At 61.6% G+C, this 17,855-nt stretch overlaps 1 protein-coding gene across 1 annotated transcript in view; it reads left to right on the top strand.

Annotated features, from left to right (window-relative positions):
* COL5A1 (collagen, type V, alpha 1) overlaps window positions 2,955–17,855 on the top strand; it is a 149,046-nt gene continuing 134,145 nt past the window's right edge. Inside the window, 1 exon segment of the mRNA NM_001014971.1 lies at window positions 2,955–3,076. Within this exon segment, the coding sequence (NP_001014971.1) occupies window positions 2,959–3,076 (118 nt within the window). The 5' untranslated portion in view covers window positions 2,955–2,958.

Here is a 17,855-nt window from a genome sequence, read left to right on the forward strand (position 1 = left end):
ATGAGCAGAGGTCCACGCGCAGGGAGGGAAGGGCCGGAACCTGGCAGTAATTCCACGAGAGGAGGCAGACACGCGGTGAGCCTTCCCGGGTGGGGCGGGGGCGGGGGGCAGGGGTGGGCTGGGGTCTTGCTCACTGTCCATGTCCTAGAGCCCAGAATGAAATCAAGAGTATTCAGAGGTTATGGGAGCCTGGGTGCTGCTTGGGGTCAGCCACCAACAGGGATTGTTTCAAGGATCAGGGCAGGGCCATTAGCATCTTTCTCGCCCGAAGGCAAACCTGGGTTCAAATTCGGGCTCTGCACAGATGGGCTGGCACTTTGGGTGAGTCCCGCATCTTCTCTGATCCCCAATTTCCTCCTCTGTAAGGAGCAGAAATGACAGTATTCACTACGATTGTAGGTGACCTGATACAAGAGTGGCTTTAAAGTGGGGGACACAGGGCCGAGGGCAGCCTGAACGCTCGGAGGGGTGGCGGGGGGGCTGGCTGGACCTCCTGTGGTTCCCAGTGGAATTCTTTTTTTTTTTTTTTGTCTTTTTAGGGCCGCACCTGTGGCATATGGAGGTTCCCAAGCTAGCGATCTAATCGGAGCTACAGCTGCCCCCACAGCCACAGCACCTCCAGATCTGAGTTTTGTCTGCAACCTATACCCCAGCTCGCAGCAACGCCAGATCCTTAACCCACTGAGCAAGGCCAGGGATTGAACCTGCAACCTCATGGTTCCTAGTTGGACTCATTTCCACTGAAATCCGACGTGTGGCGGGGCGTCCCTCCTACAGACAGGTCAGACTGCTGGCTTGGGGATTTTTCTCCCAGTTTCCCAGTGGCATAGAAACTTACCTCCCTGCTCAAGTCCAGGCCAGGTGCCTCTGGCTCTTAGCAGAGGACAAAACGCGTCTGTCCAGTCCGCTCTCGGGCCTGTGGCACAAGCCTCCTCTTTATGGTGAGGTCAGCTCTCTGGGCGGCACAGGGAGTTGCTTGACTGGCAGCTGTTTAAGCCAAGCCAAAGCTCAGATGCCCGTTCCGAGTTCCAGGTGTTGGGAGGGCTGAGTGCCCAGCGCAGAGGCACACGTGACTTTCACAGGAGGAGTACCCCTGTCCCCGGAGAAGCTGGCTGCCCACTGGAGGAGGGTGTTCCAGGCCCCGGGGTGGGGGTGCCGGGGGCTCGGGCAGTGTCTGATGGAATTTCTCTCTCGTTCAGGTGCATCGGAAAGCAAAGACCAGCTCCAGGCCAACAAACACACGCAACTCACCCAGGTACACACGCGTGCCCATGACTCCCACACACCACCCACTTCCCCGATCATACGTGTGATTTATACGGGGTGTAAAACAACGAAGAACTGTAAATCCCAGAAAGAACATTTCTCTTTACGTTGGGGTCTCATCCTTTCTCTGTGCAATATTTAATAGCTCCAAGATCACGTGGGGCAGGTAGGGAGCTTGAGCCTCAGGGGAGCAGAGGCCGACCGCCCAGCTCAAAGGGCAGCCCATGGCCACCCCAGCAAAACTCACCTCCACCCACCCACCACCCTCTGCTCCTGTTTCCAGGAAGATGGGAATTAAAGGGCATGTGGGGAATTTCACACCCCGTGTGGAGCTGTAACTGGAGACAGGGAGCAGGGGATCCCAGCCCGCGCATCACTGGCTGAATTGTTTGTTCAGAGGGCATGAGGACAGCTTAGGGCTCGCAAAGCCCCATGACCCACCTTCACTCCTCTTTAGAAACCTGCTCTGCTCTTGGGGGAAGGGGTGGGGACAGGGCTCTGGGCCTCTGGGACCAGGTGGAAGGGGGTACCCACCACGGACGCCTGGCAAGCCTGCTGCTCCAGGGAGCTCTCACCAAGGCTTAAAGAAGTGGCAGCAGTGGTGCCTGCTGTCACCTCGCAAGGGGGGAGTCCTCTGCTTCCCCCTTTGCTGCAGAGGGGTCACCCACAGCAGGAGCCGGGAGGGGGGAGGGGTGTCGGCCAACTGCGCCTGATTAATATCCCGGACGTGTGGACGTGTGGCGCGCAAGCTCCCTAGGGAACCTCGTAGGAGCCTAGACCCCAGCTTGGGCGCGGGGGTGGGGAAGGTGGGGGCCGGGAGGCTGTCCAGGCTGACATGTCTGCCACAGTCTTGGGCGCCCCGATCTGGCTGCCCTGGAAGTTCAGTCTCCACCCAGAAGAGGAGCTCCGAACTCTAAGGAAAAGAAAAAGTTAGGCGGGGTGAGCGGCAACTTTTTTTTTTTTTTAATTTTACCCCCCAATGACGGAATTCGGGGCCCCTCCGCCCTGGTTCTGGGGCTCGGCGTGGCGCGGGCACCGGGAGCGGCGAGAGCGCGGGTCCTGGGTGGGCGCTGGGCTTGGGCGCCGCGCCCGCCCCGAATCGGCTCCCGCCCCGGGCCAGCCCCCTCCCCGCCGCCACTCGCCGGCTGTCCCCGCCCCCTCGCCCGCGGCGCCCAGTGGGAGGCGGGGGCCGGCCTGGCCGAGCGCAGCGCGGGCTCTGATTTGCTGCGGGCGCGGGGGAGCGACGGCCTCCGCGGGTGTCTTCCCGGAGAGCGGGCGGGGGGAGAAGGGGGAAAAGTGCTCGGCGCCCAAGGCGAGGTCCGCACTCCTCGTCCCCGCGGCCGGCGCAGGACCTCACTCCAGCGGAGCGCCCACGGGGAGCGAGTCGCGGGGCGGCGGCGGCGGCGGCGGCGGCGAGGAGGAGGCGAGCAGGAGGCGGAGGCGGCGGGGGAGGCCAGAGGGAGCGAGCCGCGCGGGGTCCCAGGCGCCCCGCGGGGCCGAGGTCGAGCCCTCCCGCCCGTGGGCGAGCGCGCCAGCCGATCCTCCCGGGAGCCACCACCACAAAGAGATCCGGCGGGCGCCTGCTCCCATGACTCCCTAAAGTTGTGCCGGCCCCGCTGAGTCCGCTGCCCGGGCCGTGCCCCGCGCCCCGTGCGTCCCCGCGCGCCGACCCGCGCCCCGCGCCCCGCCGGCATGGATGTCCACACCCGCTGGAAAGCGCGCAGCCCGCTCCGCCCGGGCGCCCCGCTGCTGTCCCCGCCGCTGCTGCTGTTGCTGCTGCTGCTGTGGGCGCCGCCTCCGAGCCGCGCAGGTAAGGGCGCTGCGCGCTGGGGGGCGCGGGGCAGGGGCTGCGGGCGCGGGCGCGGGGCGGGCGCGGCTGTCATCCCCGCGCGCCGCCGGCCTCTTCCGCGCCGGCACCGCCTTCCCGCTTGGCTGTGGAATGCACGGGGCCGAGACTCCGAATGCCATTAGTTGGGGGCCCGGGAGAGAGAGAGAGACGCGCCGACACAATGCTCCCGGGGCGCCGAACGGGCCGGCCGGGAGGGCTGTGTGTTGGATCAGCCAGAGGGGTTGTCCACCAGGCCGACAAACTTTTGTCGCGAAACTTTGCGTGCTCTGTCCCTCAGCGCAAGCTCGCAGCTCTGGCCCACACAGCGCCGCTGCGGAACTTCCTCTCCCGAAACCCGGGAAGGGTCGCCCCCTAGAGTCACCGCGGGTCAGTTCTCCTGGGCCTCCTGGGATGGGGGCCGCCGCGGGGCGGGGGCGGGGCGGGGAGGTCCCAGAAGCTGAGCCTCCAGGGCCTGACTTCTCCCAAGCACCCTCCAGTCTGCCCCCAGACCCGGCTGGCTCTCCCTTTCCCAGGGGACAGGACTTCTTGCAGTCCCTGCCGCCCAAGTACTCAGTGAGTGGTACTGGGGAGCCCCGGAAGGTGGTAGAGCAGCCCTGCTCTAATCCCACTTCTTGACCTTTCGGTGGGCTGTCTTTCTTGGGTTTGCCGCCCAGAGACGGGTTTCGGGATTCATGCTGCGGCACCGGGAGAGGGTCCTGGAGTCTGGCTGTGAGGGGTTCAGATGGTGCATAGCTGTGGGTCTCAAGGGAGGGCTGCCCTTAGAAGGAGCTGTCTCCCGCAGGCGTCTCCACCAGGGCTGGGCTGACAGTGCGCCTGCCTGGATGCTGGCAGCTCCCACTCCCTCCTGCACAGCTTCCGGATGGGCCAGTGGTTTTCTAAGGGTCCCCTTTTGTGCTTCCCTGTGGCTGGGTTTTTACACACCCTTGTCACTAGAGCCCAGGGCCCTAAAAGTCCCCTGAGGCCCTGGTAACAGATGGGGCATCTCGGGGCCACCAGGCAGGGTCAGGGAAGGTGCGGGCAGAGCCATGAGGCAGTGGCTCAGTGGACCCTGGACCAGCCAGAGGTCCCCCAGGAGAAGGCACTGCTTTCCCCCCCGCCCCCCCGCCTCCGCCACCCCCCCCCCACCGCCCCCTCTTCGTAATTTGAAGACATGCGGGCAGAATCACTTCTCATGTTCCACTTGCCAATTAAGATATTCGGTCCCTTTTTCCTGGCACAGTGCGTGCTTGTGGGCCAGAGGGGGTGAGCAGGAGTCAGGGTGTCCGGCCAGTCAGGGGCTGGGGAGGGGAGGGCTGCCTGGCCTGGCTCCAGGGACCTGGGATCTTACCTCTGGGCAGCCACCAACGTGTCCTGGAGCCCCTGCTGACTGGCTCTCTGTTTCTCTTGGGGTCACTGAAGGTGGGGGACAGGAATGGCCTCCAGGAAAGTGATGGGGAGCAGGCTGGGGGCTGTGGTTGGGGACCTTGTGTCCAGGGACACAGCCCTGTCCCAGCTCCTCTGCCGGACGTTGCCCCAGGAGTCAGGTGGGAATCTTTTCAGGGCATCACCACCCCAAAAAGCCGGGGCTGGGCACTGGCTGGGGAGCACACACAGTCTGCCTTCGCCTGGATTTGGGGTCGGCTCTTTGCCCGGCTCCCCATCCCTGCCCCCTGCCCCTCTCTAGTTTCCCTTCCTGAGGGTGGCCCAGAGGTAGCTGCCTGGACCGTGGCTGCGGGGTTGGACCTGCTCCTTTTGCCAAAAAGACGTTTCGAGCCCTGGAAGAAGCCACTTCTCCGGGTGGGTTTCACAGACCCCCTCACCCCCCCAGGGTGGGACCAGCTTGGCTTGGAATCATCCTCGGTGCTCGGCCAGTGGGAGCGGCTTTCCACTGAGATGCGGGGGGTGGGGTGGGGGGAAGAGGCATCCAGAAGTATCCTCTCCATTTTGGGAGTCACCAGATGGTTTCTGAGTTCTCTCAGAACATGGCTTTTTTTTTTTTTTTTTTTTTTTTTTCCTACCTTCTTCTTGGCCAAGTGTGTGAGGGAATGAAAAGTGAGATTGCGTTTGGGGCCGTTTAACGTTGTAACGGGCAAAGGAGAGCATGTGAAATGAAACATGACCCCAATATTTGGAACTTGAGGTCATCTCCTCGGCCCATCATTGGTGGACGCCGGTCACGTGACCGCCTCTTGCAATAATTTGGTGGGAAGCGCTGTCCAAGTTTTGCGGGCCTTGACAGACATCGAATGGTTAAATTTCCTCTGACTCAGTCGAGCTGCTGGAAGGAGGGCCTCTTCCATCTTCCCTCCCTCCCCCCTTCTCCATAAAAGCACAGTCGGGGGAGGAGTTCAGAAGCCAAGCGAATGCCCCAAGCCTCGGTCTCCTCGGGTCCAGATTTCAGGGGCTGGAGGGCTTGCAGCGGCGGTCACTGCCTAGCTCTGGGACCACCCGGCAGGGGCCGTGGGCAGCCGTTTCTTCCCAAGGTGGAGGCGCAAAGCCCCTTGCTCCAGGGCTGCTCTGGGGTGCTGGCCGGAGCCTGCTGCATCACCCCACCCTTCGGATATTTCTGGAGGCTCACCACGGCCCCGCCCTCAGCCGAGCACAGCTGATGCCCGCCCGCCCCGCCTCTGCCTCCTGCTGTCTGGCTGTCTCCCATCCCTGCCCTGTCTGTGACCGGGTATGGAGGAGAGGGGTGCGGGGAACAGACACCCCCACCCCTCACCTTGTGAACGCAGAGTAGCTGTGAGCGATGCCCCCCGCCCCCGCCCCACCGCCCCGTGAGGGTCGAGGCTGAGTCACTCACACCCCAGGCCCGGTGGCTGTGCCCACACTGGGTTTGACTTGAGCAGCCCCCGGGAGATGGGCACATGAGGTGACCGCTGGACCGAATCTGCTGGCACCTGTCTGGTCTGCTCCTGGCCTTGACTCGGCAGCATCTCATGGACCCGCCCCCTGGGGCCTGTGAGGTGAAGGGGGCTGGGCTCCGAGAGGCCCAGGGAGCAGGTGCACTGGGACCCTAGACCCTGGTCTGTCTCATCTCTGCGCCCGGCCCTCAGTGGGCTTTCCTCCCTGTCCTCGACCACCGGTCCGCTCTCCCTGGGAGAGGCCCTGTGCCCAGGGTCGCAGTGGCCTGGGGCTCCGCCCAGACACAGCCCTGGGTCAGGGAGGTGTTCCGTTTGACCAGCAGAGTGTTTCCGTCTTCCTGGCACCCACCCCCCATCTGTTCCTGCCCCCCCTTTAATCTCAGTGCCATCTTGGGGCACCCAATGTCTGCCGTCTCCGCTCCCCTTTCCCCAGGCCCTTTGCTCACCTGCGTGACCTGCTGGCCACTGGAGGTTTGCCTGCCCTGGGCCTGGTGGTGGGAAGGCAGGGGTGACAGGGACGCCTTGGCTCCAGGGGCCCGCAGGCTGGTGGGGGCTCACTCTTCAGGCTCCTGCCGGGTGTCATGGAAGAGAGTGTGGAGGGTCGGCCCACTGGGGAGATCTGGGCCGCTTCCTGGAGGAGGCGACGCCAACCTCGACATGGCCCTCTCTTCTCCTCCCTTCTGTCCCAGAGAGGCCCCCAAGCGCCTCCTCGGCGGTGCCCTCGTCCAGCCCTGCCTTTTCCTGGAGGACTCTCCCCAGCGGCACGCTCCTCCGGGGCGACTTCCCATCGCTGGAAAGCCCCTCGTTTGCTCGGGTGGCGGGGCGCCCCCAGCACCGCCTGACCCCAGAGAGCTGTGCCAGCACAGGGGCTGCTGTGAGAAAGAGGGCGCCTCCGAGGGGACAAGAGGGAGGCCGGGACTTCCTGAACCCTCTCTGGGTCCTGCACTGAGACAGCGTGATGGCCTCCGCCTGCCCTGGCCTGGGAGGAGGGCTGGCCCCTTTGGGTCCCCTTGCAGGGGCGGGGGGGGTGCACTCTTCGACAGTCAGATTATTGAGCCCAGGGTGGCCTGCACGGCTCCTCTGCCTCTGAGCGCTTGGCTGGGTGGGTCAGTCGCCGGGCCTCATCGTTCCCCTCTGGCAAATGGGGCGAGTGGATTTCTTACATGGAGGGTGGCTGTGGAGACGGAGGCTGTCGGTGGGAACAGCATGTGGGACCCGAGGTGCGGGCGGCCCCTGAGTGATGGGGCCTCATCCCGACTGCGGTTTTGAGCGGTGTTTTTGCAACAAGCATGGTGTTGCCACCACCCCCTTAATGCCAGTTTTCCAGCGGGAGCCCGGTCTGGGGAGGCGTGTCTGTCCCAGGAGACTCTGGGGGCTGGTGAGCGCGCCCGGGGTGGGGGGGGTCTGCCGTCCACAAGTGACTCAGCCCGGCCGCTCCCTCACCCTCCTCGGCCCCTCATCTGTTGGCTGGCCCGCTTTCCCACGTCACCAGAAGCATCGTGTGTGTGAATGCTTTACAAGCCCATTCGAGGGTTGCGGGTGTGTGTGTGTGTGCGCGCACACGCTTCAGAGCCTGGGATGTGTGCGAGGTGTCCGTGCGTGTCTGTGGTGCACACGTGTGTAGGTGTACAGGTACTTGTGTTTTCAGGGCCTGCGCAGGCAGAGCTCACGGCAAGGCCCCTCTCGCTCCTGTGTGCCCCTGGGGGAGATGAGCTGTGGCCACGGGACCCGCCGGGCAGCCACAAGGTGGAGGGTCCAGCCCAGGTCGAGTGAGGTCCCGCTGAGGCTGACAATCTGATGAGTCTTTTTTTTTTATTATTCATAGGGGCTGCGGTTCTATTGCAGCTTCTGCATTTCCCTCTGTTTGTTTCTCCCCTATAATCAACTCATCTGGTGTCAGCATGTGGCCAGTTGTTAGTTTTAAGATTGCTGGCCTGGCTCATGGTGACACGGAGGCCCTGAAGGCGGAGCCCTCGCTGGCCCTTCTTGTCGGCAGGGCTGCCCCATCAGAGGATGCGACGCGGAGACCCGGCGTGGGGGTGGCTCAGGCCGGGCGGTCTGGGTCCCCAGCCTGCCGCCTCGCCCACCAGCTGTGCGTTTGGCCTCCGTTTCCCTGTCTGTCGGAGTGTCTGTGACTCTGCGGGATTTCTGAGAGGGTTCGGTGCATAGTGTGTGCCAAGCACAGAGCAAGCCCCTTTTTCTGTTGTCACTGTTCTGTCCTCCTTGGGCCCCAAGGTGGGAGGAGGCAGCGGGTCTGGGGCCTGGGGTGAGTTCCTGGCTCTGTTCCTGGTGGCCGAGTGGGCCCTTTCCTCTTTCCTGTGAACAGCCAGTCACCCTGGCGTCTCCCTTGTGGGTAAGCCCGAGAAGGGGTTTCACGGGCAGTGCCTACTGGTGACTTTATCGGATCCCTTTGCTGCTCCTTTTAGAATCCCAGCCTGAGCATGGAGGTGTGTCCTGGGCAGTTGTGGGGCGGTCCCCACCCAGCATGCCCGCCCCTTCCTCTTCAGGCCACCCCACTTGACAAAAAGGAATGGGGGGGGGCAGGGATGGGAATGGACCTGCCCACCCATGTCCCACCTCAAGGACTCTGGTCCTCCACCCCTAAGACTTGACCGTGGGTGATGGCTGATGGTCTGGAAGGTGCATCTGGCGGCGGGGGGCGGGGGGGGGGAGGTGGCGGCACAGTGGGGGCTTTGCTCACTCAGACACTGTAGCTGTACCAGCCCAGCCCCAGGCGGCTGCAGCAACGCTGGTGGATTTGTGCTGGGGTGCTGGGGGTCCCTCTCCGTCATATATGTCATGATCCCATCAGCTTTGACTCACCCAGTGTTCCTGGGCAGATTCCCAACCTGCATAATAACCCACACGTAATAACCCACAGTAGGAGAACAAGTCACCACTCTTTGATGACTCAGACCTAAGAAATGGAACCACACGCTGACCCATTTTTCTCCACGTTTCATTTCACAGGGTCAGGGACCCAGCCCGTTTCCTGCGATGTCTCTGTGCATGAAATGGGGGTTCCTTTATTTTCTGTTTCCTAGACCTGTGTTCTTTGGGGGGAAATTCACTCCTATCTCCTGTTCTTTCCCGCCAGCACCTTGGCAATAAGGATTTTATTGCCCTCCTTTTTTTTTTTTTTACATTAAAAAAATAAACAAATGCCGCAAATCGACATCAAAATGTGTGTATGCCGCCGGAACGATTTAACTGTAAAAACTCTTGACATTCTCATTGGAAAAACAGTGATGTGGCAATGAGAAAGGATGAGCGTTTTAACCCAAGTGGAAGGTGGGAATGATGGTCTTCCTGGGGCGGGGTGTGGGGAGGGCGGCGGCTGAGGCTTTGGCGGAGTCCTTTCCCGTGCGGGTGCGGAGGGAACACCGCAGAGGCCGGCCCCTGTGTGGAGAACTGCTCCGGAGGGACAGTGGCTGTCTGGCGCGTTTGTGGACCTCTGAGGTGAGTCGGACCTCTGCCCGGCCCGGGGCAGCAGGTGCACAGGTGAGCAGTTGGTGACCATCCCGGCGCTGCAGGAGCCTCTGCGCAGCGGGGGACTCAGACCTGAGAACAGGCTCTTGTATCCAGGGAAGGGCCAAGTGGGAGGTCCTGAAACACGTGTCAGCCAGTAGCAAGCTGCCTCCAGCCAATCAGAGGCAGGCACCCACCGGCCCCCTGGGCCTCCAGCCAATCAGAGGGAGGCACCCTAGCCCCTGCGCCACCAGCCAATCAGCGAGAGGTACCTGCAACCCCAGCGGTGCCCTGGCCAATCAGAGACCAGTGTGCTTCGCCAGGCCCTGAAGCTTCTGGGGTCCCACCCAATGAGTTTAAAGGGAGCTGTCCCTTGGCGGAGGCACGTGGCCATTTCCTGTGTGTGTCTGTGTTCTGCTTCCTGTTCATATTTAACCAGCCCCTCCTCTGGGGTGATACCCGGAGTGTCTGTGATCCCCACACCAGCCTGGACCGAGTAGGGTTGCCCGATCCTGCAGATGTGCAAAGGAAGGGCCTGTAGGGCAGCTGGCGCAAAGGCATGACGGTTGCCCTCTGCTTCCCAGTGAACGGCACCCCCTTTGGTGCAGGTCGTACCAGTTCCCGGCATAGATGCCGTAGTAGGTGCCATTCTCAAACCCAGGTAAAGGGGTCTCCCGCAGCTTCCGGTCCTTGTTTTCTGTGGGACAATCTCTTGGCGGCAGGGTCTTCATAAGGACGTCTGGGGCCCCCACCAACTGGCCCATGGGGGTCAGTTATGGGAGCCGGTTGAGTGGCCTGCGGAGTGGAAGTCTGGGGAGAAGCCGGAGCTGGCCCAGGGGAGGGGATGGGGGGCCAGTGTTCTCAGGACCTCCTTTCTCACCTGAGATAGGTGGACCGCAGGTGTCAGGATAAATGATGGGCCGGGGGGGGGGGGGCGCTAGAAGGGGAGGAGTGCCAGGATGGAAGCCATAGATGATAGACACTCCCCCACCCCGTATCCTCCCCATTTCCTTCTGCAAGCAGCAGGGATGCTCGGCCTTTCTTTCCTACCTGGGGGCAGGCTCACCTTTCTCCTAAGGAAAGACGGTTCTACAAGAGCACAGAGCAGTGGTCAGGGCGACCGGGAGTTGGGGAAAGTGAGCCTCAGGGTTTACTGGGCTTGGCTCTGAGAGTGTTATTAGTATCGTTGTCGTTGTTGTTGGGGATGTTTCAAACGCAGCACATCGGATCCTGCGATCCACGTAGAATCAACAAGGACTGGCCCAAGGCCAGTCTCGTGGGGCCCAGTCCCCACCCGCTCTCTGCCCGATCACTTTGAAGCCGAGCCCTGACGTCACGTGTCACGCAGTGTCCACCTTTGTGACCTGTCCGTGGGGGTGGGATGGTGGACAGCCCCTCCTGAGGGGCTCAGAGAAGGACCTCAGCTAAGCCAGTGCCCTGAGGGGAGGAGTGGGCACGACTCTGTGACCCCCAGGCTTGCAGCTCCCTTGCGAGCCGAGAGGGCGGGGCCCTTGCTTCCAGCCTGTCTCCATGTGCCTGGGCTCAGCACAGGCACTGAGGCCCCTAAGAACACCTCCCTGAGCCTTGGTGGCCCCATCTAGGAAATGGACATAAATGAATACCTGTCCCAGGGGCCTGCTGGGCTCACAGCACTGGCTCCTGTCATTTTATTGCCACCTGTTAAAAGGCATGACGTCAGTACTCAGCATTTGCGTAGGTGGCGTGTGGGGAGCTCCCTCCTGCCCTGGCATCGAGCTGCTGGAGCCTGTTGCGATGCCACAGGAGAGAACTCAGGGACCACCTTTGTCCTCTTTAGGCCCAAGGAATTCACGGGCCCGGCAGGTGGTGCAGGCTCCAGACTCTTCCTCCAGCTCCAGCCCCTGCGTGGGACACTCCTGAGACAGGACCCTGCCATCTGCTGTTGGGAGCGGAGGGACCTGGCTCCCCTGTGTGAAGTGCCCCTGGGTGGCTTGGCCACAGTGACATGTCCCTTCTCCTGGGCTCAGACCTGGGTGGCCCCAGCTCCCGGGGGACACGGGCTGCTGCCGTGAGCCGACTGGCTGGGCCAAGCCGTAGGGAGCACAGTGTGTGTCCAGGCTTGGCTCAGCCTGGAGGCATAGGCGGAACCAGAGCGAGCCGAGGGACACTGGGCACTGTCACTTCAGCTGGAAGCCCCAGGAATGTCCATCACTCCTTTGGTTTTCATTTTATTGGGCTGTGTTTGTGACCTGTGGAAGTTCCCAGGCCAGGAATCGAACCCACATCACAGCAGCGACACGGGCCATTGCAGTGACCACACCAGATCCTTAACTCACTGTGCCACCAGGGAAGTTCCACTCCTTTGACTTTGGAAAGGAAAGTTCAGGACATGAGGCCGAGAAGCAGTGATGCATCAGTGCACGGCAAATGGGACCCTGCAAGAGCCTCCAAAGGGCTTCCACTCCCAGCTGTGTGACCTCGAACTCTTTCCTTAACCTCTCTGATCCAAGTTAGCTTATCTCCAAGCCAGAGGCACTAGCGCTGCCTGGAAGGACATGACCTGCCCGTGGACAGAGGGCCCATCCTGGGGTGTCCTGCATCCTGTGTTTGATGCAGGGCAGCGGATGCTGGAATCATCCTGAAAGCAAGAACTGTTCTTGGTCTCTGTGTTATTATTATTGGATAATAACGATTCTGTAGCATTGTTGCTATTTATATTGTTTCTCTTACTGGTGGAACTCAGGGAGGCAGTGCCCGTGGTTTCTCTAAGGTGCTTGAAACTAGGAATAAAGCTGCCTCTTGCGGGGCTGGGGCCACAGAGGAGGCTGAACCGTCAGCGCCAGGGGCCCAAACCTTGGGGCGGGGTTGGGGGGCAATCCAGGTGGGGTAGGGGGTGCATTTTACAGACAATATTTGGGGAGGCGGCTGTTGAACCTTCCACTGAATTCATTATGGGACCTTCTCCGGGTCATTTTCTTGGCCCAGGAGCGCTCGGCCCTGACGGTGGACAGGCCGCATCCCTCGAAGGAAGTGGATGTTTGCGCAGAGCAGGAGGGCTCCCCCAGTCAGTGGTCTAGCCTCTGGCCTTGGGGTCCTTTATTGCTGATGAGTCGACTCAGACCTGGTGGGCTGGGCCCCGTGTCCCGAGTCTGGGGGGCCCCGGTGGTCTCAGAGCTCCAGAATCAGGGACAGCATCTGAGCCCCACAGTCTTGTTCTGAGACTCCGAGGCTGGAGGCAGCCTGGGTCTCCTGTCCTGACCCTTGTTCACTGGACACCTCTGTCGGGGAGCTCAGCCCCATGTGGGCAGCCGGCATCCAGGGGCAAAGCGCTGGAACCCGGCCTCCGGAGCCCATGCTTTCAACCTTCGTGCCGCCAACATGGGGCTCATGAGCCTCTCCAGGCTTCTTGTTCTCAGGACTGGGAACGAAAGTGGCTCCCAAGTGGAGAGGCTCATCCTCCCTCCCTTTTCACCCCCCCCCGCCCCCGTCTCCAGTGCTGCTGGGGAGGAGACGCGCCGGCCAGGGGGATGGTGTCCTGGCGAGGAGGCGGCCTGTCCTCACACCCCCCGCAGCGCCCTGGGCCTCTCATGGGCAGGCTCCCACCTCCCCTTCCTGGCCAGGCCCTGGCCGATTACAAACAGCTGCCTGGCCCGCGAGAAGGATTTACAAACACTGGGGAGGGCTGGGGTCCAGCTGGAAGGCACAGGGCACGGGGTGGGGGTGGGAGCAGCTGGGCTGGCTGGGTTGGCATGACCGACCTGGAGGCTCTTGGCCTGCCCGCCACTCTGGTCGCCTCTGGGCCTGGAGGATGAGGGGCCTCTGGTCCGAGCCAGCCCTGGGGTCCCTCGGCCCCTCAGTGGCCTCCTCGACCCAGCAGCTGATACTTGAATTAGGTAGAAGAGCATCTGACACAGGAGAGGTGTGTCTGCTTGGGAATATTCTCTGAAGGCGAGGAGTCGGAACTTCTGGATCTTTCTTTCCCCTTATCCCGAGTGCTGTCGACCGTCGTTTTATCCAGATGACGTCTTGGCAAGGTGGGAGCATCTCCATCTTCCAGGCAGGAAAACTGAGGCTCACAGAAGTCCCACCACTAGTAAGCTGGAGTCTTTACAGTCACATTCGAGTTGTGGAAACTGGGTTTTGCCCAGCCTCCTGGGAGCCAGACATTGCAGTGAAGGGAAGTTTCAGCCCCATCAGCCCCATCTTTCCATCTGGGGTCGGACCCCCCCGGGCAGCAAGGGGCTGAGAGAGGAGGAGGTTGGTGGAACCCAGTGGCTGCCCTCCACCTGTCTCCTGGGGCCCAGGCCGGGAGCTGGTGCCTGTTTGGTTTCGGGAGGAAGCCGTGCTGTATGGGGCGCCCACTTTCCAAAGCCCCCCAAGTCCCTCATCCTTGGGCTTCTCAGAGGAGATGGGGCAGGCTCTGACCTTGCGCCCTTGTGTTCAGCTGCAAGGAGCGGGTTTGTGCGGTGGGGGTGGGGGGGTGAGTGGTTCTAGCTGAGTCACTTTTTCCATTTTAGGGGGAAGGAAGGAGTGATGGGCGAGGATTGTGGCCAGGTGGGGCCTGCCTGTTTAATATCAGTTCCCACACGCGGCCCCGGGCCAGCAAAAGCCAAATGTTGCAGAAGATCAGGGCGGGGAGGCTGCGGGGGCTCCCCCTCTGAGGCAAGGTGGGGGCCCAGTGGCCCCGCAGAGGTCCCAGGAGTGAAACTTGGGCAGCTTCCCCATCACCTTCTGGGTCAGGGAAGCTGGACCAGGCAAGGGCCCCATCTTTCAACCATCAGCACTTCAGCAGAGAAAAATGAACACGCGGAGAGGAGCGATGCCCGGGGGCCTGACGTCTGAGTCTGCCTTTTATCTCGTGGGCAGAGAGACCGTGAGAGCCAGCGGGCTTGCTGAGCACCAGGCTCAGGCGTTCAGCTCTTGGTTTTCCCTGAAGATGGATCGTGAGTTCTAGAGAATTCTCAGAGGCCTCAGAAATTTTCTCCTTGGGTGGCCCTCCTCCCCCACTGACCGAGGCCAGGCGGGTTCTCCTGGGAAAAGCCAGGGAGTTTTGGCGCATCTGAAACAGAGGGAAGAGGGCGCCTCCCGTCCACGTGGTCCCAGGCGTGTCTAGTTGGAGGTCACATCACTGGCGCAGAAGTCCCCGCAGATGGTGGAGAGGCAAGGCTAGTTCACTGTCGGGACAGCCGAGCCTCATGTTTCCAGACCAGGTGTGGGCATGGCTCGCCTGGAGGCCAAGGGCAAGACTGCAGCCGGGCCCCACCTGCCCGGGACCTGGCCTGGCTGGGAGATGCACTGCCAGGCTCCCAGCTTGACGTCAAAACAGCCTTTTTCTTCCGTGTCCTGGTTTCTGATGTGCAAAATGGAGCAGAGGGGGTCTCCGTCGTAGGTTTGGGTGAGAGTTTAAGGGGGCACCGTTGGGATCTCCACGCAGACGGGGTCTCCGGGTCTGTCCCATCCCTCGGCACTGGCAGTGCGCAGTTGAGGGAGGCTCACCAAGGAGCTGCGGGCTGGAGCGGAAGGCGTTTGCTAAGCCCCGGGGGTGTTGGCCGGCCTGCTTTGAACTGGCTCATTCTGAAGCAGGGCGGGCGGACGTGAGGGCGTCTGGGCTGGTCTGGGGGAGAAGGGGGACTCACTGGCTGGCAGAGGTGGGTGTCCTGGACTCGATGCTCCTAGAGGGGCCAGAGAAGGGAGGAAACGGGGGGTCTGCCAGGGGTGCTCTGGGGTTTGGTCTGGGGAACGCGGAAGAACAGCCTGGGGAGCCCGGGCGCGTTTGCGGGGTGGAGGCTGCGGGCTGGACTGTCCACACTGACATGCATCAACCACCTGCTTCATAGAGCCGTCCGAACTGCCCCAGGTCCTTCGTGGGCTCCCCAGGCGAGTGACTCGTGTGTGTCTCTGTGTGTGAGAGCGCACTCGTGTCACATGTACCTGAGCAGGTGTGAGCGCTGTCCCCCTGGTGTCTCCAGTGCCTTGGGCTCCAGTGCGCTGACTGCCCCCCCGTGAGCTGCTGTCTTACACTCGTGATTTCTCGCCCCCCTCCCCCGACAAGCCCCAAGGTCAGTCGTGCAAGGAGTGGTCCAGGTCAAGCTAACGAGGAGGAGACCTGGGATTCGAATGTGGCCCCTGCGGGACCCCAGGCCACCCCCTCGGCGAACCCCCACCCCTTCGTCCTCTTGATAATGTCCCCTGCTGTCGTCCTGCTGCTTCTCTGTAATCTGCCGAGGCGAATCTTCGCAGGCATTTTCACCCCAGGCTCCTTTAATTCCAGGATGGGTCGTCTTACCCTATCAGTAACTTCCAGAAACTCTTTCAGCGTGTTTTGGAATTCTTTCAACACTGCCAGCTTCTGCCCCCGCCCTGCTCTTCCGAGCCCTTACCTTGACCTGCATCATCTTCCAGGACTTGTGTGTGGGTAGAGGGATCACTTCCGGTGTCCCGGGCCGCCGCCTCCTCCCCTGCCCGCCAGAGCAAGGAGCAAGGATGCTGGCACCACGTCTCGCGCTCAAAGCTGCCTTCCCCGGGCTGGCTGCTCTGGCCTGGCCTGGGCTGCCTCTCGGTCCCACGATCCGCCCTCCTGAGCTGAAGTTAAGCCCCAGCAAAAATGTGGGGCTCCAGGCATGTGCCTTCCTCATAAATTGGTTGCCTGGTCAATGTCTCAGCAAACAAACAAAAAAAAAACAACAAAAAACCACTTGAAGAGGGGTAGTCTGGTCTTTTTCCAGTCACTTAGGAGAACATTTTCTGGTCCGCTCTCTGCAGCAGGGGGGGCGGCCGTGAGCATCCGCCCCCAGAAAGGGCCCTGACGTCCCCCGTGCCATTCTGCACAGTCATCGTCTCTGGGCTCCATCAGCCTCTCTCAGAACCCCTCTTCCCCTGACCGCTCATTCCTCTCTCCTCTTGCTGCCGGGACCCTTCCCTCCCACTTTGCCCACCCCCTGGGAAGCTCCATGCTGGTGTTGCCACCTGGCTGGAGGCTGGTGGCAGGGGCAGCGGGGATAGCTCCTGTTGGAGGCCGGCCGGCCGGGTACACCTGCTTTCTCTCTCAGCCTCCCCAGCCTTGACGTTCTTGCCTGGCCCGGCGGGGGCGCTTCCTGGGCTGCGTCCCCCGCTCAGGTCCTCAGGGTCCGCAGTCCCCCACCTCCCCCTGTCTCGTTCCCAGCCTGGCCTTTCAGGCCCGGAAAGGAGGGAGATGTGGGCCGGCTTGCGTGGGAAGGGCATCTGCTGTTGATCAGGTCTTCGCTGGGCCAGAGGTTCCAGGCCCAAGGCTGCAACTCGAAACTCCGGGCTGCTGGCGCCTCCGGAAACCTCCCTTGTGCGCCCCTCACCTCCGCGTGTCCACCTGCCTGCTTAGGTGCATGGCAGGAAATGCTCTAGAAACACTGCCTCCGATTCGGACTCGCCTAAGGTCTTTGCGGGTGCCCCCAGCATCTCGGGCAGTGCGTGCGGCTTGGCCAAGGGGGTGGGTGGAGAGGCCGCCTTCCTAAAATGCCCTTCAGCATTGACTGCGCACCAGCTGTCGCACACGGCTGTGCCACGGCCGGAAGGGCTCACAGCCTGGCCTGGGATGGGGGTGCCCCCACCCAGCTCAGGCTGCCCCCGAGGCCCTAGAGTCAGTACACAGGGGCTTCTCCTCTCTCTTCTTTAATTGCATTGTGTGTATATATGTATAGTTAATATCAACATACATTTAAGCATATGTGGACACGTGTTTTTTAATGAGAAAGGATGCATGTTTAATATAGGCATTTTGGAAAATAAAAAAAAGTAGAGAAGACAATAAAAATCACCCATAATCATCCCAGACTCAAACCCCACTGGGTTCGAACAGAAGGAAAAGCCTCATGGTGGCTGGTCTGGAAATTTCCTCCTCAGCGGGGCCTTGATCCCCACGGGCGCCCCTCCCTGAAAGGAGAGGCCTCGGAGCCTAGCACAGCTGGTTTTGACTTTCTGTCTCCACTCGGCGACGAAGGCACTCTTCCCATCCGGGGTGGTGGGATTCAGCCTAATTCATGGAGAGTCTCCTAGTGCCGGACGTGGTCATTGCCCAGGGTTTGGTTCTGTGAGTGACTCTGCATTAGTGCGACGTGCTTACTCAGGCTCTATCTGAGCTGCTTCCTTCCCCCTCGGGCTCCCCGGGGGGGGGGGGTGGAGCATCTTGGGGGCGGGGTGAGCCGCAGAGCCTCCCCTCCCTGTGGACCGTCAAGGGGGTGCACAGCTGTTGCCCTGTGGCTCTGAAGGCCTGGTACCCGCAGGGACCTAGGGTTTGAGAAAGACGGCATTTCGCGTTGGCTGGGAAAGGAAGGCTTAGTCACTGAAACGGGCTGGGATGGGGACGAGCCATCTGGGAAAAAGAACTTGGATCCTGCCTCACTCTTGCACCAGAATGCATTCCAGATGGACGGATGACGACGTGAACTTGGAAAACGCAACCATAAAACTACTAGAAG

The sequence above is a fragment of the Sus scrofa genome, chromosome 1, assembly GCF_000003025.6.
Source record: "Sus scrofa isolate TJ Tabasco breed Duroc chromosome 1, Sscrofa11.1, whole genome shotgun sequence".
Lineage (NCBI taxonomy): Eukaryota > Metazoa > Chordata > Mammalia > Artiodactyla > Suidae > Sus > Sus scrofa.